The sequence below is a fragment of the Phalacrocorax carbo genome, chromosome 2, assembly GCF_963921805.1.
Source record: "Phalacrocorax carbo chromosome 2, bPhaCar2.1, whole genome shotgun sequence".
Taxonomy (NCBI): Eukaryota; Metazoa; Chordata; class Aves; order Suliformes; family Phalacrocoracidae; genus Phalacrocorax; species Phalacrocorax carbo.
Window position 1 is genome coordinate 73140213 of NC_087514.1, and position 26317 is coordinate 73166529.

The 26317-nt window shown below is 37.7% G+C and overlaps 1 protein-coding gene across 4 annotated transcripts in view; it reads left to right on the forward strand.

Annotated features, from left to right (window-relative positions):
• GALNT1 (polypeptide N-acetylgalactosaminyltransferase 1) overlaps positions 1-26317 on the forward strand; it is an 88547-nt gene that overhangs the window by 37422 nt on the left and 24808 nt on the right. For 3 of the 4 annotated variants that reach the window (XM_064443274.1, XM_064443273.1, XM_064443275.1), the window contains 3 exons: positions 5771-5999; positions 12558-12732; positions 25960-26126. In XM_064443274.1, coding sequence (XP_064299344.1) covers positions 5861-5999; positions 12558-12732; positions 25960-26126 — 481 coding nt within the window. In that variant the 5' untranslated portion in view covers positions 5771-5860. Of the gene's footprint in view, positions 1-5770; positions 6000-12557; positions 12733-18906; positions 18978-25959; positions 26127-26317 lie in introns of those variants that run through there. The other variant, XM_064443276.1, reaches the window with a different exon arrangement.

The window sequence follows — 26317 nt, forward strand, 5'->3', positions numbered from 1 at the left end:
TAGTGGGAACTGCTTGAAAGCATTGACCAAATGCTTCCTTGATTTCTTGGAAAATTTTGAGGAGGTTTAATAAAGATAGTACGATAGTACATGCTGCTTACAAGCTCATTTGAGAAACTGTTAAGCACTAATTTGCAAAATTATAAACTGTTTTCAGGAGTCAAATGACTGTAGTTAAGATGTTTCTGAAAAATATAGGTACTAAAATAGCAATGTCTTTTAATATTCTTGCAGTAACTGACAGAGCAGCTTGGTTTTTAAAAATGTTTCTACTCTGTTTAGAAATGTCATTTCCTTACTATATATCAGTAGAAGTAATTAGAACTAATCATAGAAGTTTAGAGGTTAAGTAAAGACTTCTTACATGAGAAGGTCCCTTGCAACTCAAACTATTTTATGATTCTAAATTGGGAGAATCAGAGGTTCATGTGCACAGTGACTTAGTTGCATACAGTTATAAACAATTTGACAAAACTGTGGATGGAGTACATACCTGTTGTTCCATTTCTGGCATTGCTTTTCTATGTGATGAGCTGGATTTTCATCTCACAAGAGCTTCTACTTTTATAAACATATTTATGCGTTCTAATTTATCTGTAGGAAAGCCTTTATGAGCCAATAACTTCTGCCTTTTGTGTATGAACTTCATCCTTGTTTTTCAAGTGTTGTCAGCTGCTCCTATGTTTCTGGTTTTTTCTTACTTCATTCCAAGGCCTACCAGTTTTAGAAACATAATAGGTTTTTTTTCAAATGGCATTTTAAAAAATTGACTTAAGAATTGAAAATTCACTTCTAATGAATTCAAAGCTTAGTCTTCCTACACAGAGAAAGAAGAATAAAAATTTATTTTACTGACCTACATTTCTCAGATTTTTCTGAAGAGTAGGTTTGCCTTTAATGAATTGTTCTCATACTGCTCAGACTAGTATGGTGTTTTCTTTCATCGCTTCTTCGGAACTTTACTGTTGCTGAATTGTACTGAACATGTGACTTTTGAATACTAAAACCTTTCAAAATCTGTTAAACAAGTGTAGCCCAATGAAGAGTATTCCTCTTATATTAACTTCTGAACAGCAGAGTACTGGCATCCTTGAGCTCCTGAATATTTTTTTGCCTGATAAATTTTGCCAGATGCAGTTATGTTTCTATGAAGAAGACACTGAATACACCTGTTTTCTACAGGTGATGGATTGACCCTCTGATGTGAATGGTTTTATATATTTGCTTTTATAACATTGAAACTAGGTAACACTTTTTATCCTCAAACTGACCTATTTACTGGTGAGCTGATGGTAATGAGCTCTCTGCAAACAAGCAATAGAAGCAATTTAACAGACCTCTCCTTAAAGCAAGCTGCCCGGTTGGTCAAGTATGACATGCCCTTGATGATTCTGTACTGTTTGTTCGCAATTGCCCTTTTGGGGTTTTTTTGTGTGTGTGTATGCAGGTTCCAGGAGGATTTGTTCTATAATCTTTATAGGGACTGAATGGAGACTAACTAGCAGATGGTTCTCCAGATCTTTCTTTTCCATCTTGATAGCTTTTTTCCTACTCCCGAGGCAATAGTCTGGACCACCGTCACCTTTCAGAGATGATAGAGAATGACCCTGCAGTAAGATTGGTCTGTACCCTCAGATGCCTCCCGCTTGGTGCCATGGAATTGCACACGTTCAAGTAGCTTAAGAAATCCCTGACTCAGTCTGTCTGTACTGCATGTGAAGCTTCACTCCCACAGACTCTGCCACTAGACTGTGGTCTGGGTCATCCAGTAACAAAGGAGGCAAAAAACACACTGAGTATCTTAGCCTTTTCCATACCTATTGCCACCAGGTCTGCTGCCCCACTGAGCAGTGGACCTGCGTTATTTTCAGCCTTTCTTTTGCTAGTGTCCTTACAGATGCCTTTCTTGTTCCTGCTCTTGTTTCTTCCAACCTTGAACTCAAGTGTTCCCTGAGTGCCTCCCCACATGCTCAGGGGATGTTTCTATATTCCTTCAAAGTAGCTCCTCTTCCAATTTCTATTATTGCAGTAGTGCAAGAGCCTCTCCATGATGCTGCTTGCCTCACTTCTTCACACAGAACCTGGCCAGCAGCCCTCATTCCCCAAAGCAGGTTCTGTGGTCTTAGAAGCCTGCCTTTGACACCATCCGTGCAGCCAGGTGTTGATAGGGTGTGTTCACTCCTGCCTGAATGTTGTCCTCCCACTCGACCAATTGAGGAGAGCAGTATCTGGGTCCCCGGCCTGCTACACTCTACCCACCCCAAGCTCTGCAGTCATGGCTCATGTGCTCAGGTTCACACTGGGCAGGATCATTGATACATACATGAATGAACAGCCAAGGGGCGATTGTCTAAGAGCTGAAATTGGGCAGACTCACCAGTCTTTCAGCAGCAACGTAGGCAGTATAACTGTTCTGGAAATGTACATCTGCAGGCTTTCCTTCTGTTGCCACAAGTCACTAATTTCCTGGATTTGTCCCTCACTCAGTGCACATCTTGGGAATCTCCATCTACTCATCCTTTGAGTGCAATGCCTAGCTGTCTCTTCTTCCTTGCATCATGGGGCTCAGACTTGTGGTGCTGCAAGGTCTCTGTGAAGACCTGTTTGCTTACTGTTCACCCTTGCTCATGGTATACCAGTCTGCCCAGTTTGTCCTGTAGCTCCTTCCACTGAAGAACCAACACCTCAGGCAGAACACTCCTCCCATGAGTGAGACCACCACCACTGCTGCAGCACCAGGGAGGACCTAGTGTTTTCTACAGCCTGAGCCCTGGATGGTGGAATCTTCTTCCAGAGGTCTGTCTGGGTCAAGACTCTGGTATGCTAAGAGCAATTCAGAAGAGTTCCTGGGCCCTTCTGCTTAACTACTGTACTGCCTGATTTTTGCTGGTAAGCAGACAGTGGGAGTGCTGTCATACACCATATTTTTACCATTGGCTTTAATTCATGAGATGGTGAGAGCGTTTGTCTGAAGGTACAGGGAAGGGCCTTATTTATGGTACCTGGTGTATGTTGAACTTGGCATTGCTGCCTCTTGATCACTTCTCTGACCCTCAAAGGATTGAGAGGGTTCACAAAGTCTCTTTGACATTTCACTGGACTCTCAAAGGAATTTCTTGCATTAGAAGCAGATATGCCAGCCTATGCATTTTAAAACACTTGCTATAATTGGTGTTTCTATGGACAGAGCCTAGATAACAGTTGTCTTCCTGGTGTCTTGCTAATTTGAGGACCCCTACGCACTGTGCTCCTGTGTTTTACACTTTTTTTTATAGCCTGATATCTTGTAAGTCTGAACTTCAAGTCTGAGATTATAAGAAATTATTTAGTTTTCTTTTAAAAGTTTTTTTTTACTAGCATTCATTTTCTTTAGGTACAAGCAGGGTGGCGGTATGACTTGGTTTTTTGCCAGATCATTTCTGTGGTGTCTCGATTTAGAGCAAAAGAAGAAACCTATTGTATGGAGAGTTTAAGTACAGTCGTACCATGCCAGACAGATTTTGTCTGTATACAGTATTTGTTTCTGCTACTGGCTGATAGCGCATATCTAGGGAAGAGAACGGGAAATTGTAATGATATTTCCTTGCTGTACTCTCCTAGCATGCAGTGACTTGAGGTTCACAGTCAGGGACTGCCTGAAATAGGGGTGAGGATTTGGTATTTAATAGCTGATGAATAGACTTGCAGCACTGGCAGCGTGCTGTGGCAGGCAGTTCCCCTGCATAACTACACATTGTGGGGAATACCTTCCTTTTGTTTTTTTGGTGTCTCCCTGCTAAATTCACTTGATTTGTACCAATACAAAAGTAGGAGTAACAGGCAACAGTTGTTCTCTACTTACCATCTCCATGCAGCTTTTGATTTTATAGACCTGCCACTTGATTTAGGTTACATATTTTCCAGTCGGGAAGAATGCTACTCACTTCACTTACATCTTATAATGAAGATATTCCTTGTCTTCATCCTTTCGCCCTTCTCACTTGTCCTTTCTAAGCCTTCTTTATCCTTTTTGAAATGACAAGACTTAGATGTTCAAAAAACACTTGAGAAAGCAGGTACTGTGTAATGGCGTAGTGATGGTTTGGTTTCTGATGGTTTTAAAGCGCTTTATAGTGCAAGTCTGAGATCCAGAGTTCAGGCCCATCCTTGTGTATATTAAAAAAAACACACCCAAAAACCCAAACAACCAACCCCTAGGATTTTTTTTGTAACATTGTCACTTAACGTTTCATTGTAATTTCATTTGCTGTTTTATCATCAAGTTGTTAATTACAGATACTTTCGCAGTTCTTCGTTTATATAGTCATCTCTGTATACCAAAACTATATAGGTGCAAACTGAGATAATTCCAAACAAAACTCTTTCTTGGATTTGATGCGCACCTATGGAGGAAGCACAGATGTACACGCCCTTCTAGCCTTGTACAAGTGGAAGGCTACAGGCTCCTATATTGCTAGGCCATCCAAACTGATGCTACTTGAGTGTAGGCATGCATGGAGACATGAATGTCTCTGCTGCCAATGTAAAGAAATAAGCTGTATTTAGAAGAGGGATGTCATAGTATTTTCCCTCAAGAAGCGGTGAGGCAGGAATGAAATTATGACAAATACTAGAGGAAGTGTAGTCTTATGATACAGGTTTTCTTGTGAAGTTTTTGCATAATCATGACTTATTATTAAAATTCTCTTTTCCAATAAATTCTTCAGTTTAGGCTGAAAGCATGTAAGAGAAACTGTGTGTATGTCTATTTCAAAATTCTAGTGTGTTTTTGAAGGATCTTAGTTTATTTCATAAGTTAAGAGTGTCTGCAGTCCTGTTTTTTAACTAGTAAGCTATTTCCACTGGGAAATACTTTGGGGTACTTTTTGTTGAAACACCTCAGCACTGGTGAGGAACCTTTTGGTTAAAAAAAAATAATTAACCCCCCGTATCTTCGTATAAGTGAGCAAATCCAAAGCTGTTCTTGAATCTGCCCTACCCAATCATCAGTCATGGGAATAAGAAGTCCTTGTAACAAAATTTGCATGTAATTTGAGTAGGACAAAAGAGAATTTCAGAGGTTGGCGTTCCAAAATTTTAATATATACATGTTGAAAAATTATAGAAGTTTGCTCTGTAATCAAGCATTGAACTATTAAATAACTTCAAGCATCAGAATTATTAATTGGTACCTTTGGCTTTGAATGCCTAGTAAGTGATCATGGTGGCTTTTGTGTATGTTCTTCACTTTGCTTACTGTTTAACTTTACTGTAAGGGATCCTTCTTTACGTTTGCTGAAAGCAGGCATTTGTCTTTGTGATGAAGGTGTAATGTGTCATTGGACTTCATGTAAAATACAGGCATTTGTAGGCTAGAATTCCTAGTGATGGGCCCAGAAAGTCAGCAGGGACTACCTGGCAGGAGCAGGGATACCTTGCTTCTGAAATGTTCCTAGGCTTCATTTATTTAGCTTGTTCTGATTTCCAAAGAGTCCAGAGTTCCTTTTAATTTCATTAGATGTGCCTACCCTGTTCTCCAGTGGCTCTGCAGAGCACTCTGTTTTGGTCGCTCATTTTAATGTTTCAGGTCATGAATGTTAACATAGTGAAAGACTGGAGCAATGCTGCTTTAATTGATCCTGTTCCCTTAATCTCATTGAAGTGCATAGAACACTCATTTTGATATGTACAGCATTTGGTAATTGAATTGTTACCTTTAAAATGTGGTTAAAATCTCTAGTTTTAGCTGCTGTCCTTAGTAACTTTTTGACTTTTTTCTTTTTCGTTCCAGATATAGAACGTGGTCTCTCAAACTGGATTAAAGAAACCTGTTGATATTTTTATTTATACTTTTTTATTTTTGTATTTGACTTAAAGTGCCATGAAAAAATTTGCATATTGCAAGGTGGTCCTTGCCACCTCTTTGGTTTGGGTCCTTCTGGACATGTTTCTATTGCTGTACTTCAGTGAATGCAACAAATGTGATGAGAAAAAAGAACGAGGCCTGCCTGCTGGAGATGGTAAGTTTTCTGCCTGAGTAATCTTCAAATTATGCTCATTTAAAATTGCACTCCTTTTAAACATTGGATTTTCTTTTTGCCCCAGCAATGTAGCATTGCATCAGAATTTAGGTGTTGTGGAATATTCAATGTTTCTTTGAATGACTAGGAATTAAGCATGTTGCCTGAGATGTATGTTGCAGACTTAAATGCTTACTTAAGGTGTAGAATTTTTAGCAGAAATGTATATGAAGAATAATAAAACTATGCAGCAAGCAGGTCAGGAATGTAAGCTATGTTAACATAGCTGAAAGGATGTTCCAGGTTTCCATCAGTGAGGAAGCAAAGGCACTGTTAACTTCACTAGACTTGGAGGTAAAACAAACCAAACAAAGAACAAAGCCTACTTGTCCCCCTGCCAAAAACCCAAAAGAAACCCCCTCCCCCAATCCCCCCTCCCCCCAAACATCAAAAAACCCCAAACCAAAACACCCCCAAAACCAACCAGAAACCCACCTAAGCAAAAATTTGGCCAGTGACTATAGCAATAAGGGAACAGTGAATGTTGTAATGAAAATAAATTTATGAAAATAACTAGAATAAACTTGGATGTAGAAGTGACAAATATGAGGGGGTGTGTGTATATACACACATATGCACGTGCTTATGTTTGTAACTTTTTTCTTTGAATTGAGAGCTGTATTATTCAATACTAAAGCTCTTCAGATAAGCTTTCAGTTTTGTTACTGCCATTGTAGATTTTGGGTTGCAGTTACATGAGCTGAGTGTGGTTTTTTGAAAGGCAGTACCACTCACGTTGCCAACTCTATTTTAGGGAGGTCATCATAGTTGGTCACATGGGCTAAAGGGTTGGTGCAGGGAGAATTCTCAGCACTGAGGAAGCTCCTGCCATCAGTTCATTCGTGAAACATCTAATTTTGTTGCATGGTGCCTCTCTCACTGGAAAGGCTGTGCCCATATGTTTTACTGCTGCTGTAGGAAACTTATGCAGTGATGCTCAGTGTTAAGTCTGATCAGCCAGCTGTATTCAAGATTAATTGTTTCCATCACAAACTTTTTCACCTGTGGCGTCTGGCACAGACAACTTTGACCTCACTGGGAAATTTTTCTGAAATGTTTTAACAATGTTGCTCTGTTACAGAATAACACTGGGGAGATGTTTAGGAAATGTTAGTTCTGTTTTTCCCATGATGAAAACAGGCTGATAAATCTCCACAGAGAACAACGATGTATAGGAATGTAGAATTTCTGTGCTTAATGCCTCTGAACTGTTGTTTCCACAAGGGCATGCAAATGTTTTAGAGAAGTTATAGCTCACCTGAGTTTTGCAGAAAGGACTTAAATTTTCAGTTGCTTGCATTTCATCCTTTGGGTTTCTTTTCCAATAAGCAGGAAAGAGACAAGAAAATGAATGAGGGTTATGTAGAAAGTACAGCTTGTACAGGAACTCAATCTTTTCTCTTTTTTTCTTATTGTCTTCAGAAGTTGGGAAATTTTCTTGAGGATAAGATGATGACTGATATTATGGTGTTAAGGAATTGATCCATTTTTGGATTCCCACAAAGTTTTTACGTGATGCTAAGCAGATAACTTATGCCAGGCTTCTTTAGAGCTGTCTTGCTAACAGGATTTCTTTGCTGTTGGCAAGCAGCAATTGAAGTCAATATATGTCAGCCTTGGTTTGATATATTGATGATGTTGAAAGTTCAGATGACTTGACACAAAGTCATTGAAAGAAATCCTTCAGGTGAGGGAAAAATGCTGGTTTTAAAGATTAGTATTATGACTAAGTTTTACTTAGCTTAGTACAGTCTTCATTCTGGCCTTTCTTTAACCTTTGTGTTTAAATGCCTGATATCTTTTTAATATCCTATTGGCTTGTAAACAAACAAACCAACCAAACAAAACTTTGTGTATAGTTGTGTACATTTTCCTTGGGTTTTTTTGAATAGCTGACTTGTAGTAAAGGTATGTGCAGAAATGTGTCTTCTAGAAACCATGGTCATAGTTGACACTGACACTTTCTTTTAACCTAGTTGCTTGCCTGCTTTTAGATATTCTTATTTGTTCCAGTAGTTTACTGATTTGGAGCTCATAATGGATTTATTCTCACTCAGAATGCCTAGAATCTCCTCAGATAACATTGAGGGTATTTTTTCTGTGAAGCTTTTCCCAATCTGCTTTTTCACTTCACTTTTTCCCACTATTCATTTTCATAATTGATTTTGTTTTCTTGGTTCAGCATAAATTATGTAAGTGTTCTGAATTTAATAGTCTCTTTGTCCATGTCACTCTGGTATATAGCTTATCTTTGCAATTTGTGGAAGAGTTCCATGGCATTTAATGAACCTACTTGACATATAAGTATGTTTTTTCTGACGAATTTGTAAGTTTATTTTAGGCTGTGCTTGCCTAGTTGGAAAAATTAGTCTTTAGGTGTTTCAGCAGGAGGAAAGGATTTTGAGGATAATTTTGGACAGCTGAGGCTTTCATGAAGTTAGAAGGATGTTTTCCTTAGGTTTTTAGTACAGAAAATGGAGGGAGTTTCTTTTTCAGAATGAGACTTAAAACCATGGTCTAAATTGCCTTTGGGCAATCTTCCTGATTGGTACTGATAGCATAATATACTAGTACATTAAATCATGAGCTTCAGCTTAGGTGTCTAATATTGGATTGTCATATGCTGCTGTATATTCTTACATATTGCTCAAAATAAAAAAAAGTAAGGCAGTGTGAATGTGAATCTAGAAAAAACCTGTGTATGTGATTATGGGGAACTGTAAGATGAGTGGGATAAAAGTCTTTGTGGCAGCTAGCATAGAGATTGAGGGTTGGTAGTTGACATGATGTGGGTGTGGAGATGAGGGGACAAGAAGTGAGGTGGAAAATGGACAGGTATTTACCAGGCTGTGAGAGAGCTGGAGTGGAGGTGTTTGGGAAAAGGGGTCCTGGCATGATGTCTGGGTAGTTTGGGATCATACTATTTCTCCTCTGGTGACTCTAATTGTGTGGGATGATTTGGCTGTAGGCTTAAGCTTTTGCCCACCCCCTCCACCATGGCAGAAGATGACAGTAGTAGCTTCAGGAGGTAGCCTGGGGAAGTGGGATCAAAACACATAGCAGCATTGATTCCAGCATCCATCCATGGTGGCTGGAGGGAGCCTATGCTTGTCCTGGCTGATACTGCTGCTCTTTCTTCTCCCTACCATGATGACCCCAGAGAGGGGGTAGTAGGTCAGGAGGAAGCTCCCTCCAGTGCTCAGCTCTGAGGCTGTCTCACCCATTCTGAGCTTCTCAGCTGACCTGGATGGTGTATACCTCTTGCCCAAACCATCACGGCTATTCTTTCTATTGGCACATCTTCTGGGTGGTGGTTCCCTTTTTGTAATTACTGATGGTTCATCAGTCGAGTTCACAAAGAGTAATAGCTGATGATGGAAGGCTGTTACTGTAAGTTTAAAGGCTGTTATGAGTTGGAAAGAAAAATCACTGAACCTCAGTAAGCATCATCCATGTTATGTAGAAGTTTTTTCCAAGCCTGAAATTCACAGGAATTTATTTGAGCACTGTTGCTTCCAGAGAGGGATTCAGCATTACAACTTAGATTTCACAGCCTGGATTAGAATTTACTGATAAGTATAAACAAGTTCTAGACTTCAAGAAAGGGTTGAAGCAGTTCTCCAACAATACAAAAAGGGACCATTCCTGTAAACAAGAAATTCCCGGGTAGTACTGTGGTTTAACTAAAAGATCTTTTTTGTGTGTAACTCTGTCTTATTTCTGTAAGAATCCTGTATGTCAGCTCTGAGGTATTGACTTAAATGAAGCTCGAATGAGTCTTTCCTTATCCCCAGTTACAGGCTTCTTAAAGGTATGACTGCAAAGGAACTTCCATTTTTGGCACTCGATGCAGTTTCTAAACACACTTACAAAATAATTTTTTTCCTTTCTTTTCCCTCAAGGTGCATTTTAGAAACCCTGAAAAAAAAAATCTTTCAGGACTAGGATTGGTTTTGCAAGAGTCTTGTGATCTCAGCTACTTGCTATTTACAATCTCTTCTTGGGGCAAAGACAAATTTAAACTAGGACCAGTCATTTTTGTCAAGTGCCAATCAAGGCCTTGTGTTCTGAATTTTGAGCTCTTTGGTAAAGATGGAATATCGAAGTTGTGACTCAGTTCTGAATACTCTCATCTGCATAAGGAATTCCTAAGAAGAAGAGTAAGCAGATTCAAGACATAAACCAGAGAATTTGTATTTTAAAATAGGAACTGTTCATCATAAATCAGTCTTTTTCTATTAAGGCCGAGGTGTGTGTAAGAGGCAAAGCTCTGAACTCCTTCCTGCAAAACAGCTTGCTTGTAATTGTGGTGGTTCCTCCAAAGGCGATTTGACTTGGTGTTTTGGTCAGTTTACTGTTGTTGTGGCCCCTAAAGACATGTCAGGGAGGAATCCATCTCTCTTTCTATCTTTAGATGGTCTTAGATTTTGAAGTATCTGTATTTAATCAGGCATATTGCCTGGTAAAAGGAATTTGCAGTCCGTAGTCCATAAAGAGTTCCTGACTTTTAATGAAGATCAAGGCATCTTTGAAACTCATGGTTTACTGACACAAATGAGGAATGTCTGGGAAAACAGCACTAGATTTCCTGTTGCATCAGGTGATGATCAAGTCATTAATTAAGCTCTGAAACTTGTACTTGTAAATTAAATTACTGTCTGTTAGACAGGTACTGATGACATACTTCTGCAGTCCTTCAAAAGAAATATTTTTTCGTAGTTAACTGACAAAAGAGCACTGTAGTCTAAATGTTTAACCTTGTGTATTAGTCATTTTGGGAGAATGTTTTTGGTTTGTGTTGATATGACAACTATACTCTTGTGAAAAACGGGTTACTGTAAATGCAGAAACCTGAGAGATGATGGTTAACACTTATGGGAAAGTCGTCTCTATTCTTGCACACCAAGCTTGCCCGTTTTTGCACTTAGTGAGTTCTGTAAAATTTCTCTGGGTCTAGTTAGCTGTTGCTGGATTTTTCTGCAGGAGAAAGGGAGTACTTTATTTAGGTAGAATGTGTAATCAAGTAGTTTAAGTTTCATTAGCAAATATATACTCAACTGATGAATTTGTGGAATTTGTACACCTGGATCCAACTCACCGATGTGCTAAACTAGCATCTAACAGCAGTATCTGCAGATGTGGAAGATGAGTTTCAGTTATTTTAGCTATTTGGTTTAACTGGTTTAGTTAAAGTTAAGAAACAACTGGAAGCGCAAATGAAACAGGAAATTCTTTTCTCTTCTAAATAGCAAGTATGGTACAATAAGACATTAACTCTTGAAGGTGAATAATCATTTTTAAACATTTTTCAGCATATAACTATTACTCTGATAGCTTTTGTTTAATCATTTTGGGTATGTTGAACACTTGTCACTTAATAATTTTCTGCCCAAGTGAACCTATATACTAACTGCTGCACACGTAATAAAAAGTTATGATAGCCTATGTGATAAAACCAAGCTGAATAAATAAAATTAAGCCCAAATAATTGCCTTATTGCATACCATAATTTTATGTTGATTACTCCCAAAAGGCACAAATTCTAATTTAAAAGGTTATGTAACTGCAAATCAGCAAGTTCTGCTATGGGTTCAACCTTTTCTTTTTTAGGAGGCAAAGATGCAAAGCAAACTGTTTGCTCATTTTAGCCCACAGTTAAAACAAGCACATAAATGAAGCTGCTCAGGATGCTCTTGGACATACTGATTCTATCAATTTTTAGTGGCTGGCTGGCAACTTCTATTATTATATAGGTGAACTTGCAGTCCAGGGGAGTTTGGTAAAAAGAAAGCATCTCTCTGGTGGGAGGCTTTTCTCTGATGAATGTTACTGCGTTAATGCAACTAGTGCAGTTGCTTCAGGTACTTGAAAATGAAAGTGTCTCAAGAAACACATTGTGCTTGTAACCAATTAATGCTAAATGCAAACTAGCAAAATGTTTCACTTACTAGTAAGTATATATTTTGTCTTAATGTTTCAGCAGGGATGGAAGGATTGGTTTTTTTAAACTTTATTTTTATTCTTCACATGGTTATTTGCTCTTGGCATAAGCTTGAATTACACAGTGCTATCCTAGATGCAAACTGAAGATAGTTTGAAGCTGGGCTTATTACTGAGGGCTTTGGTGCTGTAAATGCCAGTGTTGTTCTGTCAAAATAAAAATATGGAAATAGATGTAAAGTTAGAATTTTACTTTAATCTTTACTAAAATCCCTGTAAAGGAAAATTCAGCTTTTCTTGAAGAGCTTGTGTGTGAAAGAACAAGGGCTATAAATGCCACCTGTTCCAGATGTTAACAGTAAAATCAATTAGGACATGATGATGGATAGATATAAACCCTTACCGTTTTTTTCAAACGAATTTTGGTGTTGAAGAATAGCACTTAAACCTGGTGTGTTTAGAACTGTTCTAAACAGGAACACTCCCACAGTGTAAAATAAAATATAAACAAACAAAAGCAAGCATAAAAATAGTTACCAACATTTTATTTATTCTTAGTTCCAGAACCAATACAAAAACCACATGAAGGACCTGGAGAGATGGGGAAGCCTGTGGTCATTCCGAAAGAGGAGCAAGAAAAAATGAAAGAAATGTTTAAAATAAATCAGTTTAACTTAATGGCAAGTGAAATGATTGCACTCAACAGATCTTTACCTGATGTCAGGTTAGAAGGGTAAGTGCTTTAAGTTGTATTAAAAATATACTCTACTTAAATAAAGAATATGCAGAGTGATCCAAAACAAGAATTCAGTTCTGTAAGATATTACTGTTGAAGTGAAAAGTAGGAGGATTTCCTGTATATATTGTACGTACTTGTAAAATAATATTAAACAGCAGAAACCAGTTTTCTTCAGTGGTGTTTAACTTTGAATCTGATTGCAAGTATGAAGCCCGTTTGGGGAATAGAAATTAATTTGGTTGAAGGAAAACAAAGTTAACTTAAGACTTGTCATTGCAGGAAAAAATCACTTATTTGAAAAATTCGTGTACTGCTTGTAATGAGGCAGACTGAAATTCTGCGTTATATGAAATAGAAAAGACTTGATGATGAGAAAGAAATACTATAAAAATTTCTTACCTCATGAAATGTGGAAAGCCTCATTTAGATTGCATTATAATATTTTTTAATATCCATCTGGTTTGGTTTTGATCTTGCCTCTGAAATATTGAACCTTTCAGAGCTATTTGAGTCATAAGTAATTAAAAAGAAAATTGTAGCCTTGTTTTAAATAAAACAAAGATTGCTTTACTCTCCTGGGTTTACTCTGGTAGAGTAGCTGATGAATCCCCCACCCCCAACCCCTCTTGTTTATGAAAGGAACTCAAGCTAAATGAAGCTCATCAAACACGATTTTCCTACTCAATTATCTGCATTCTCTTGCACGAATCAGATGCTATAGAAACCCCGTTTCTTTAGAAGCTCTGCTGTTGCTTCTCTATACATAAGGCCTAGCTACTGGATTAACTTGTTTTCATTTCCTACCTCAGAAGATATTAGAAGAATGAGATGAAGCTTTGACTGCTTTTAATTTTTAATGATAAAGAGCTGGTTTGTAGGTACCTTCATCTATTGTAGTGATTGTGATTCTATGTACTGTGCGAGTTCCTGATAGTGCTGGTGTTCTTAATTGAGACATATATTTTTTCAAAATATGATTTCATAAGTTTGGATTAATGTAAATTTTCAACCAATTTTCAGATATTAGTCGGATTTTATGGTCACTACTTGCCTGTTTCTCAGTATAGTGGAAGAATGCAAATCATAAAGTTACAGATTTTTTTTTCCAAAACTGACAGATGTTGTTTGGGGTTTTTTTTTCCTGGAAGAGCCAAATGGAAGCAATTAACAAAACTTTGGGGAAATTATAGTTACAACTGTGGGTTATTTGGAAGGTAAACACGAGTAACTTTCCATTATGACCCTGGAAGTATGGAATAAATATCACCTGTTTACTAGCATTCATACTGAAAAACTTGCATTTATATATTCTACCATTTTTATAGTGTAACTACAAAGATAAAAAAAATTTGTGTATCTAAAAAGTTGACTTAATCATAGGCTTTGAAGTCTAGGCTTCGAATTAACCAAAAATTGCAAGAGAAATTTTAACAAACTATTAAAAAAATATATTACCTAAGCATCACTCAAGCTTTTGCAGACAAATGAAATCACAATTTTAAAATCAAGTTGAGGTGTAGGAATTTTGTGTTACACACTTGGCCATGCATTGCAGTTACTGTGTTTTGCAATAAGATATGCGTTATAAATTTAGTAACATTGCATTTGTTTCTCTTTTCCATTTGTATGGACTTAAAAACTGTTGCTGTAGTGTGTGTGGGAAAGTAAAATCTTAGGACAAAATTTTAGGTAAGGTCTCAGGGCAGAATTGGATTTTCTGTGTGTGTAAATTGCTGCCAACAATTTTAACATTTATTGGCTGTGTGCATCTTTAGTAGATTTTGAGAAAAAAATGGTCCCTGAAAAGCTCTCTCTTGTCACCTTTTCAGTATGTACTCTGTAAGGTCACACTAATTAAGAATTTGGGGAGTGTGTTAGCATTTTCCCAGTGAATTTGAGAACAGTACTGTGTTTACAATGCAAGGATATCTTAATTCTGTGTGTAGATTAATATTACTTTCCAAGAACACTGTAGCCATTTTCAGAATTGTGAAAACTATAAATATGCTCTGAATTTGTATGTGTCTTATGAAAGTATTTATCTGATTAGTCAAAATACTCACATGATCAGAAACAATTTCTGCTACGTTTGTGGAATTGCTTCTGTTGTAACTTGTTCCATCTATATCTCTGCTAATATGGAAATAGTTTGGGGAGAAGGAGAATAGGTAATTTCTAATCATTCCTTACCACACCTATGTGCTTACAGCACAGCTGCCAGTAGCACTTTCAATCAAGGTTTTGAAAAAGCCGGATATGTTCAAAGGCACACTTAGCTGTTCAACCATGTAATTATTTTCTTCTCAGGTTTTGTGGGTTGCTTCCTTTAATGTGGTGCGGGGGGAAGATGTGACTATTTCAAGTCCTATAGTTCTCTGGTATGTCAGTTCTTCTGAAGTACAGAAGTCTGTAGAAGTTTTCCCTCATGGTTAATCATTCAAAAGCTGGTAGAATTAAGCACGCCAGAACCAATTTGGCACATGTATTTAATGGGGATGGCATAACCTGACAGCTGGAGAGCAGCTTTTGAAGTAGTCTAAATTATCCTTCACGTTAATTTCTGGTTCTGCCAAAACCCTCTGTCACCTGCGCAAAGGCAAGCATGTTTGTGTACGTGTTTGGTCCTCAAGGCAGTGAGATACCTTCATGGGTTACATGTTCTCACATGTCTGCCCTGAGGTGTTCCTAGGTTAATCTCTGCGGATGACCCACCCAGGGCATCATGTTAATGTTTTGGCCAAGAACTTTTGATTCCTTGGAGAACAAAAATGTGAGCTGTTTTAACTTCTGGGCACTTCTCCATCTCAGGGAACTCCTCAGTATGAGACATCTACAGCAGTTGAATACTGTGTTCTGCTGAGTTGTGCCCCAGCTGTATTAATAGGTTTATTTTTATTATTTGGAACAAAATACTGAGTCGCATAGATGTCTTTAAAATCATTCACATATGCCTGAAATGCTTGTAATTTTGTGTCTGCAAACAGGAACATTATTCTGCTTATTATTCTCGCTGTCCCAGCTAAATGATTTGCTTAACAGAAAAAACTAAACCAGAAAAAATTTTCTTTTAGCCTGGATACTTCCACGAATCTGGACTGTGGTATGTTAGTGTAACTAACTGATCTAACTGACAGTGCCATGTCTGGAGTGATGTTGCTGGGGAGCGAGCAGCTGGGGATAGCAGGTTGGTTTTAAGTTGTTAATAGAATAGTTCTTGTAAGCACGTCTTGTTCTGGTTTGTGAATCAGTCATCAGAGTGGGAGTTGATTCACAGTTGTCAAGAAAATATGCAGCTGTGGGCTTGACATGACAGCAAAGAGTAAAAGATGGGTGACTAGGAACACTAGAGTCTTGCCTTGATTTTGCTGAAGACAAGGGAGGCAATGAATAAAATAGGTGGCAATGAATAAAATAGGTGTTCAGCTGTGTCTGTGTGTCTTAGACTGGTATTCAGGCTGGACAGTGGTGCAGTTAGATGCATGAAATTTGATTGTGTTTTATGACTTGGTTTTGCTGTCAGTGCGGTTTGAGGTGACTTGGAAGCTGCTTTGTAAAATGAAGAATGAGTACTGTGTTCTAAGGTTGAGCTTTCCAGGCTGTAGGCATTATTTAATAATATGTGGAATATATAAAACATCTAAGGAGACGTTTGGTTCCCTGGTGTGAGAGTTTAAGCCTAATTCTGACTTATTTACACTAGAAAAGAGCATCTTAAAACACTCTCCCAGGCACAAGTGGTCAACGCTGGAAACGACAGAGGCATAGTGGGGATAGTATAGTGTTGTTCATGTAAGCTCTGGTCCCAACTGTACCTTATGATACAGCACTAGGAGATGCCCTATTTTTCAGGTTGCAATTCCTTGGAAAGGTAATGGGCAAGGGCTTGATATGCCAAGGAAACCTGCAGCAAGGAGGGAGTGTGGATAGCTTTGAGATAGGTCAGCAACCCTTTCTTCAAGGCTGCAGGTTCTGTAGAACTTGACATAAAAGAATTTCCCTGTTGTTTTGTTCCTTACCCTTAATTCTGGCAAAATTATACTATCAGACATCTTATTATACTTCAGCTAGTTTTACATAACTTTTGGGATCTTTTAACTGTCATTTTCTCAAGCTGTCTATATTCAGGAAGTAGGTATGTTGGGCTTTGGGTGGTATAGATAGTGTTACAGTATAATCAGAATTTTTAGCCAGATGGCCCTACATATTTGAGTGAACTGGGTCTAAATTAATATGAACTATGACTTCAGCCACTTAATAGAAAAGTTAGATGCAGGTATCTAACCAAGACCTTAATTTTTAATTAGTACAGTAATGTGGTCAGTTTGAGTTATTGTTGAAGGCTTTTATTACTTAATCAAACTTGCTCAGTTTTTGCTGCCAAGCTTACTTTCACAATCAGGAGGAAGTAGACAATTTTCTTCTGTGGTTTAAAGCCATTCTTCTAAGTCTAACTTACATGAATGTTGTGGAGTTTATAGCAGTTATCCTGGGCATTTTTTTGGAGTCCTTCACGTGACTAATTCTGTCATCTCTTTGCTTAGAAAGAACCATATTTAGATTTAGGCACTGTTAATTATATGATACAATATAATGCTTTTCAGTTATGGGACTGCAATCTCGTATTCATATGTGAGCTTTACAAATCTAGTGTTGATTTTTAAGCCTGAAATACACACGAGACTACACCAGAACTTGCATTTTTAAATTCTCAAAAGAAATTGATTTGCTGTATACTTTCAGATACTACAGTTGAATCATAAGATGACACATTCATAAAATTTACGCAGGTCCTGGGTGAGGAAGATAGTTTGAGTAAACCTGTTAATGGTAAAACTAGTAAAGGCACACATGGAGGAGCATGCTCTTGGAACTCGTGTGTGACATTTTATGGGTTTTTTCAATGGAAGCACTTGAAGTATTTACTTCTGTGTGAGTCTTATGAAGGTGTGCTCTCTTGAATTATTTTAGTTCAAGAGAAGAGCTAAGGGGGTCGTATGCATGCTACACGTAATCTGGTGTAAATGTGGACTGCAGCCAAAGGAATTCTTCTTACTGCTTCAGTTTGTACTGATCTGATGATTGTGTGGCCTTTGCATTCACTGTCTGGATTAAAGATTGCACACCAAAAATAAAAAACTATGTTGTTTTGAATCAGCAAACTGAAGCAACACACTCAAGCTGTATGACTACAAGGTGCAGTGCAAAGAAGGGGATGGGGCAAAATTGTAGTGATGAAAAGTGGGATTATTGCTTTTGGCAGCAGCCCACAGTTGCACCAGATGAGGTGGAACATCAGGTGGGGAGAAGCTTTCTTACAGACAGCATGTATTAAAATCCTCATGAGGTCATAGGGATGTAAGTAGCTCTGTAAATTGTGATATGCTTTGCAAAATTTTGGTATCCATTTAGCTCGGGTCATAGTGATGTACAAGATAAAAAAAGAGCAAGATTGTCAGCATAGGTGGTGGAAACCTTGAAGTTCATTCAACAAGCTAGAAACCTGCCATCTATAAAGAAAGTCTACTGACCTGATGACCAGCGATGTAACTTTCAGCAATGTCACACTGGAAGTCTGAAAGCCTGTGAGGAATTAAAGACTTTACAATTGTTTCAAGGAAGAATATTTTTTCACCTGGCGCTTGTGGCGCATGTAGCTTGTTACTGGCCCACTGTAGAATCAACATTTGGAGATGTTCTTGTTCATGTTGACTTAGAGTAAGCTGGAAGAAATTACCTATAAATCTTTTTCCTAGAGAAAGACTAAAGGGGGGAAAAAAGTAACTTTAAAAATCAGCTTGCTTCCTCTAAACTTTTTTATATATAGGCATATATATACACACACGCACTTGGCAATCTCATTCTCAGTTATGAGTATCTTCCACTTTGGATGAGCAGCCGTATCCTGAACTTCATTCAAACTAATAGGTCAAGTATGGAAAATAATTTGGCTAAAGAACTTAAGGTTCAATTTCAGTCTTTTGACAGAAGCAAAAACAATTCTGTCCTCAGAGATGCTTTCCTGTGATTGCTTTCAGGATAAGGAAAACTGTCAATTGCAGCTGATTATTTTTGTGAAATTCTGCTTGAATTCTGTAACCACAATGGTTTTAAGGACCATTTTGGATTTTGTTTCCAGGGTCTAAAGAAGATTTCTACTTGACTCATGAGATAATGCGACCTTTCTTATATCCAAATCTTTGAGATCAGAAGAAAGGAAAATTTCATACTCTTGATGTCAGGTAAATTATGTAATACTATTGAAGGCAGACATTAAGCAGGCTGGATGGAAATCTTTAAATAAGGGATTTGCCTGCATTCCAATCACCTGTTCAGAAAGATTAATTGGATTTGTGATATGAATTACAGAAATGAAGACCTCTTTCTAAATCTGGTTTGATTGGAAGAAGCAGCTTCAGGGGCAGCGTGAAGTTATGTTGCAACCTTATCTGTGTTGCTTTTCTTTTTCTGTGACCACAAGTTAAAATAGTGGTTGTATGCAAAGTCTGTGCAGTGAACAGTGGTTTGGCATGTTACAACAGTCAGCGATTCCATCTTTCTCAACAGTATTGCTTTTAGCTGTGCTGTTTCTGTGTGAAAACTAGATCTTTATCCAACTCAATTGTCTTCAATTTGAGGGCTTGGGATATTCTTAAATTTTATGTCAGAAGCAGATTTATTAACACCCTTCTTCATAATGATATCATGAGGCTGCTGCTCACATCCTGGAAAGGCTAAGTCAGCGTTTACCAGAAACACTACTTGACTTGAATGCTGGTAGTTCTTGCTGTAGTGTTTTGACACTTTCTCTGCCACCCCTGTTACAGGGCGTTGTCCTCTGATGGAAATGTAGGTCAGTCTCAGCAGCTTCAGTGTGATGAGTCTTATTTCAAAACTGTTTTAATCCATGATTTAAGTAGGGACGAGTTTTTGTGTTGGGCATAGCTGTGCCTCAGGTTTGTTATGTTAATTTTATTGCAGGCTACAACTTATGGCAAACAGACAGGTATTAACGGAGAACTGACATTTTATGGCACTGCAGTGATACTCATCAGATATCAGTAGTTAAAGCCTGAGGTTTCATGAGAAGAGTTCAGACTTTCTGATTTTCTCCTCTGTTGATCTGGCATTAATTTTGGTAACCTTAACAGAAAATAAACGTGCATTTTCAAGTCTAAGGATATAGGTACTTTCAGAGGTTCCAATAGATTTTTAATACCGAAGAGTATGTTGTTTGTACTGCATCAGTAAACAGATTTATTACAGGGGCTGCGCTGTGTAGCGTTTCCTCAAAACTTCAGCTCTAATGCAATTTTCAGCAAGACTCAGATTACTCCATTGTCAAACTTCAAGGTCTGGGGTGCGGTTTATTTATAACTGCAGCATTTATTTATAATTGTTTTGTAGCATGCAAGATAAAAGATGATACTAAATTTGTAAGATGACTAAGTATGTGTTCTCCCCTGCCCCAATATGTTGCTAGTACAGCTTTCAAAAACGCATTGACACTGCATTATCATACTGCACACGCGAGCTCCGGTCTGAGCTCCACTAGGATTTCCCAACTGTTCTGTTCGGTGCACAGGAGACGCTTTTGCTTGTGTTCCGTCTCTGTCCTTTATCAGAGTGCTCTGGGCTGTGTGCCCTGGGCTAGAAAACAAGGATCACGTATATGTTTTACTGCTGTTAATGTTTTTGAGCCACTGCAGATTATTGGTCATGCTTTGTTCCTATGAAAGGCTGGTGGAATCTGGGAATAAAATTGTTATCAGGTGTAGCAAATATGGCTAAGGTATCATCTAAGTCTATTGATTTTTTGTTTGTTTGTTTTTGTTTAGGTAAGCATGAGTGGCCTTGTTTTGCAAATTTCATGTTCTGAAAAAAATAGTCCGATGTTAGTTGTCCTCTCAGTGCTCCCCTGTGGAAAATAACCTGTTGGCAGCATCAGATGAGGCAGAGATCTGCCCTGTAGTATTTAGAAATTTAGCATCTATTTCTAATGCAGAATGTAAACATGACGCTATCTCTCTAGAAAAATGACTTTTTTTGTTTTGCCCCATGAATGAGGTTTTCCTCATTGTGCGTCACTGCATAAACATTATGGTAGTGTATAAGTGATTTCCTGTAAGACCCTTACTTTCTTTGTAGCTTTTTTGGGGTGTGATTCTTTAACCTGTGAAACAAAAGTACGTAAGAGCTATCAGGATATTAAATTCTGGTTTATTACATTACTTTCAGAAACGATTTAACATTACTTTGAAGGGTATGCAAACAGATCACTGCTAACACTGTAAATACTTGTCTTTCAAGATATGACAGTACTACACATGTGAGTGTGATTAAGTAGCACTCAATCTCTGGGTTTTAGGAATAATTTCTAAGCAAATTGATCCATTATTACAATTTTATAGTTTTGATAAAATGCCTCTGTGTCTCTGGTGCTGATGGTTAGAGCGGGTAAGCCTTGTTGATCTCAGAGTTGGGCACTGAGCAGAGCAGATAAATATCAGAAGAATTTCACCTTCTGATGAATTCAAATGAAGGATCTTGTAAGATCACCTAGTAGATTTCTTCTGACCTTGCAGTGGTGAAGTAGGTTTCCTCTCATTCCTTTGCTGGCATGAGAGAAGGGAGGTTTCCAGTTCTGCCACAAGTGAAGTAGGCAGTGCTGACATGGGAAGTGCAAGACGAAGGGTTGTCATCTTTCCTTGCAAGATTGTACTGAAGCAGCATTTAAACTCTGAAATTTAATAGCTTAATTTTATTTGGACAGAATTGCCTTACTTGATGTTTCTTCAAGGTTATTTTTGTAATGTCTCCTGTGGACTATTTGTACCCTGGGCTGAAAGAGAAAAGAGGAAATCAGTTTGTTCAGAGGTTCTTCAGGTGCATTTGAAGTAGCATCAGGGAGTTTTCAGGTGGCTATACACAATCCATTTAATAAAATGTTCCTTGAGATTTTTCTCTAAACATCTCCCTGTCTAAAAGGTGCAGAGCTGCTATATAAGATTCAATTAATATCTTCACAGAAAAGTCACGATAATGGAGAAGATTAACATGACTCATGGTTGCCTTTGGCCTTCCATTTTAAAAACTTTTGTAGTGGATTTAAACATTTGAAATCAGGCTACAGGATGTTAGGGACAACTACTTGTATTTATTTTGCTGTCACTGTTCTTACTTAGCAATGTCATATACACATATGCTAGGATATGTCCTACTTCCTTTGCATGTAGTGCGATAAACTTGAATTTAAGTTATGAAGGATTTGGACCTGTTACACTGCCTTGTGCTCTTGGGGGGATATGGACCTATGAATAATCACGTAGTTATAAGGGACCAGGCCAAAGTATTTTGAATATATGGTGCAAAATTGCAAAAAAGAGAAATTCTGCAAAGAATGTGTATGAGCGTCTTACAGAGGTTGGAGCAGAGTCATGTTTTTATAGTCCAGTGGCTCCGTTGTTAAAAAAACTTAGAAGTAAAGCTTGTAAACTTAATTTTTTTTTCTGAAATCTGATTTTGGTGGGGCAATAAAGATCTTGGATAACTTTATTTCCTAATTAATTTGCCATTTTACTTTCTAATTACATGAAAGCAAGAAATGAAATATCAGGGAAGAATACAAGGCTAATACAGCTGAAGTTGGGGATTTCAATGTATGAGGGGGAGACTTGCTATGAAATAAAGAACATTACTGTTTTGAGTATTGGAATGTGTATATCAAGAAATGTAAACTAATTAGGCTTTTTGTCTTGACCATATTTTAACAATCTGGCCTATTCTTTTTCTGTGTCTTTAGGTAATAGGGCAGTAAGTCTGTGCTTGCATTTAAAATGTCTGACATTTTTGGGGACTTTCCACAATCTAAATAATATATGGAGTCACATTAGCCAAGAGTTTGCATGGTGAATGCCATAGATTAAGGAAAGGATGATGCATTCCATGTGAAGTAGACATTCTCAGCTGCTGTTTGGAGTCTTCATTAAATTACTGGAGATGGTATGCCTTCCTAATATTATGCACTCAATTTTAAAACTGTTTGAGGCATGATCCAACAACAGGAACATAATGTATTAGTAGTGAATTAAAATTCAAATTGTCCTTAATTCATACCCTGTGTGTCATACCCCTCATGGTTATATTCTGCTACTAATGTTACATAAGTGTTGGTTGAAACTAATGCTGTACTTTAAATTCAGTTATAATCCCTTTCTTGGGTAATTTTTTCTTTCAAATGAAAGACAAGAAGTATTAATTTAAATGTTTGTTAGCAAGGATAAAACTTGAGGCTTACATAGAAGGCTAATGCTCTAATCACAGGTGTCGACTGTTCTACTTTGTCTTATCTTCTGCAGCAATATGTTCCTGGGGGGAAGGAATGTATGTCAGTATTTTCAAAATTAAAAACAGAGCTTTTTATTTGCATGTATTCACAAAACTTTGTACAAATATAGCTAACAGGTATAGAGAGAGAGGCAGGTGAAAGGAGTATTAAAAATCAGATATCATACTATTAATTCTTTCCTTTATCCTGCCTGCATCAATGAATCTTTCCAGAATAACTTTACACCAAACACTTCAAGAATAGCATTCAAAAATTTCCAAGCCTGTTTTGTTACGAAACACCCTTGTGTTACCCATGGCAGCCTTTTACATACTGGAAAACAAGCCAGTCTAAGGTTGCTCTTAAACTGTTACCCCAGAAAGGGTTGATCTTGGAGCGTGAGAATAGGCAAGTCTCCTTATGGAAAGGAGGATGTTGGCCATCTGCAGGACAGGGCAGTGGGAATGCCTTGCAGGGAGAGGGGTGTCCCAAAAAATGCCTTTATGCCGCCTTCTTAGTGCTAAAAAGTTCCCTTTCAAAGATGGATCTTAAATGTTTTGATACATTCATACTTTGGACAGTGTAATGGTTTATAAACATGGTAGTCCCTGATCACTTGGCTGGCATTTATCATACCAATTCATTGATTTGAGCTCAGTAAAATAAAATCTGTAAAACAATTTTAAAAAGGCAAAGGCTGGAAATGAGAGATTTTGTATTACAATAGTAGATCCTGTGGCCACCCCAGCAAGATATTCCTGGTGAATAACACATTGTTGTTGCTTTTCACAGAGAACTGCTAGCAGGCTTTTCAACTTTTTTTACACATGTTCTGCCAAAAAGTAGAGGAATAATGGGTGGATTTGTATTACTACTGTAGCTCAAGGTCTACAATCAGACATCTATTTTCTGGTCTAGGGAGCAGTGCAGTAGAAGGAATAAAGCATTGAGAATTTTGTTTTTAAAGTAGCAAAATAGGCTGAACAAGTGACAAACATGGAGGGAAAATTATTTGGTCTATGACTGAAGTTTTCATCTGAAATTCATGACATTTGTGTTAAAAGGTATGTCGTTTTTCAGGTGATACCACAGAAAACTTTATCAGTTGGCATGCTTTGCAAGTTTTTTTATATGTGACTTAAATTGGAAAACAGGGATATATGGCTGCTTTCCCTGAAGATGATGTGATGTTCACTTCAGTGCGGTGAATAATTAAACTTGGCCATAATTGTATAATAAGTATAATATTGAAGACAGCACCTGATGCTACTGCTTCAATTTTCAGGAATGAAACATGATTCCAAAAAATCTCTTCCAGATGTTACTTCAGTTGTACCTGGACCTTTGTGATCTTTTCTGGGATCTCGGTGCACATTGGGCTTTTGTCACCACCTCAGAGCTGAAACTCCTATGTGTTATGAGAGCTGCTCTCACTTAGAAGAGCTCTGGCTAACCAAGTTATCCAGCAAATAAAATATTCATGCTGGGAGCCCAGTTCTGGCTGACGTTCCTGGTGTCACCAGTTTTTCTAAAGGGGGGGGGGAGGGGGGAAGAGTGGGGATGGATGCTGACACCATGATACTGTATTGGCAGGTTGTTTCTTCAGTATTGTTTTTGTATGTTTAGGGTAGAAGATATGCACTACATACTACTACTCACACCCTTGGACAGTGCCACTGCTGTTAATGTGATAGTCATGAATACTTGTTAGCATATTTTAATAGCATTTAGATCAGATTACATTAGAGTGAATTGACTCAATGTGGGATCTAGTAAAAGCTTTTTCTGTTGGAATGAAGCTCCATTTAATGTTTCTTTTTCTGCTTCAATGTTTTGCTTGTGTTTGAGATCTACATACAACTCTAGCTTTGATTCTTAAAAGATTTAGTACCAACAAACCTTATTTAAATTTCTGTGTGTGATTTTTGAATAAGCAGGAGGACAGATCTGTGCAGAGAACACTTAAATTCGCATGGTTATTTTAGGGCAGAATTGTATTTTCAGAATTGTTAGAAGTACTTTATGTACAGTGTATTGATTTTTCTAGGATATACTGAAAATATCACTTGTTTTAAAATAATATTGCGGAGTGTAAAATGTTGGCTGCATGTGGGGTTACTTGAAGTGTATGTTGTACTTTGCATAAATGTCCTATATATGCTGTTAGGAGAGCTAAACCTGTGGTCTTCTATGCTAACTTTGGAATGTGAGTATAATTCTCTTAATTTGATCCTTTGTGGCACTTCCAACATGTATTCAATGAGGAGGAAAAAAAACCCTTTCTGTGTAATATAAACACATTAAATTATGAAATATACTAAACTCACCAGTATTATAGGTAGCATACATGTAATCTTGGCGTTTTGCAAACATTGACTGTGTCCAGAATTCTTTCCCTCTCTTAGTTATTATTTGGTTTTGTTCTATATATGCTTTTTATTGTATTTACTTCCTAGTTTAAGTTTGCCATTTCTTACCCTGTTTGTCTTTTCCCTTTCCATTCTGTCCCCATTACAGTACTAGGGTTTCCCCCTTGCCCTCTGAGGGAATGCAGGCCTAAATTAGGGGCTTGGATTAGTGCATCTGGACATGCTACTCTTCACAAAACAGGGACAGTGGAAATAAATAATCTGTTATCATATGTGTGTTAGCTGTATGGATGTCTCTTTCATCTCTAGAATCATTTATTGAATTGAGGCTCTTTTTTTTTAGTGGTAGGATGGAATACATATGTCAGGTGTTTTTAGGTATAAATCAGTGCACCGTTTGCTCCTTTGTCATACTTTCTATACAATTGATACTTCATAAATATTAGTATTGATACTCAGAAATAAACAGCAAAATTGAACTTGAAAAGGCTTGACCTTTACAAATATATGCCTTATTTTTGTTTGTAGGTGTAAAACGAAGGTGTATGTGGACAACCTTCCCACGACAAGCGTTGTCATTGTTTTTCACAATGAGGCTTGGAGCACACTTCTACGAACTGTTCATAGTGTGATAAACCGGTCACCACGACACATGCTGGAAGAAATAGTCCTTGTCGATGATGCCAGTGAAAGAGGTAATGATAACACTGATGCCTTAGCTTGCTGTTCTTTATACTTCAAAAATTGAGACTGACTTTCTACAGGCTTTGCACTCCTCTGCAAAACACGGTAGCTGGGGCAGGGGAGGGTAGAGTGAGCAATGACCAATTTGAAATACAGGTAGGTTATTCTGCACTGAAAACTAGTGTAAGTTTATCTGTCTGTT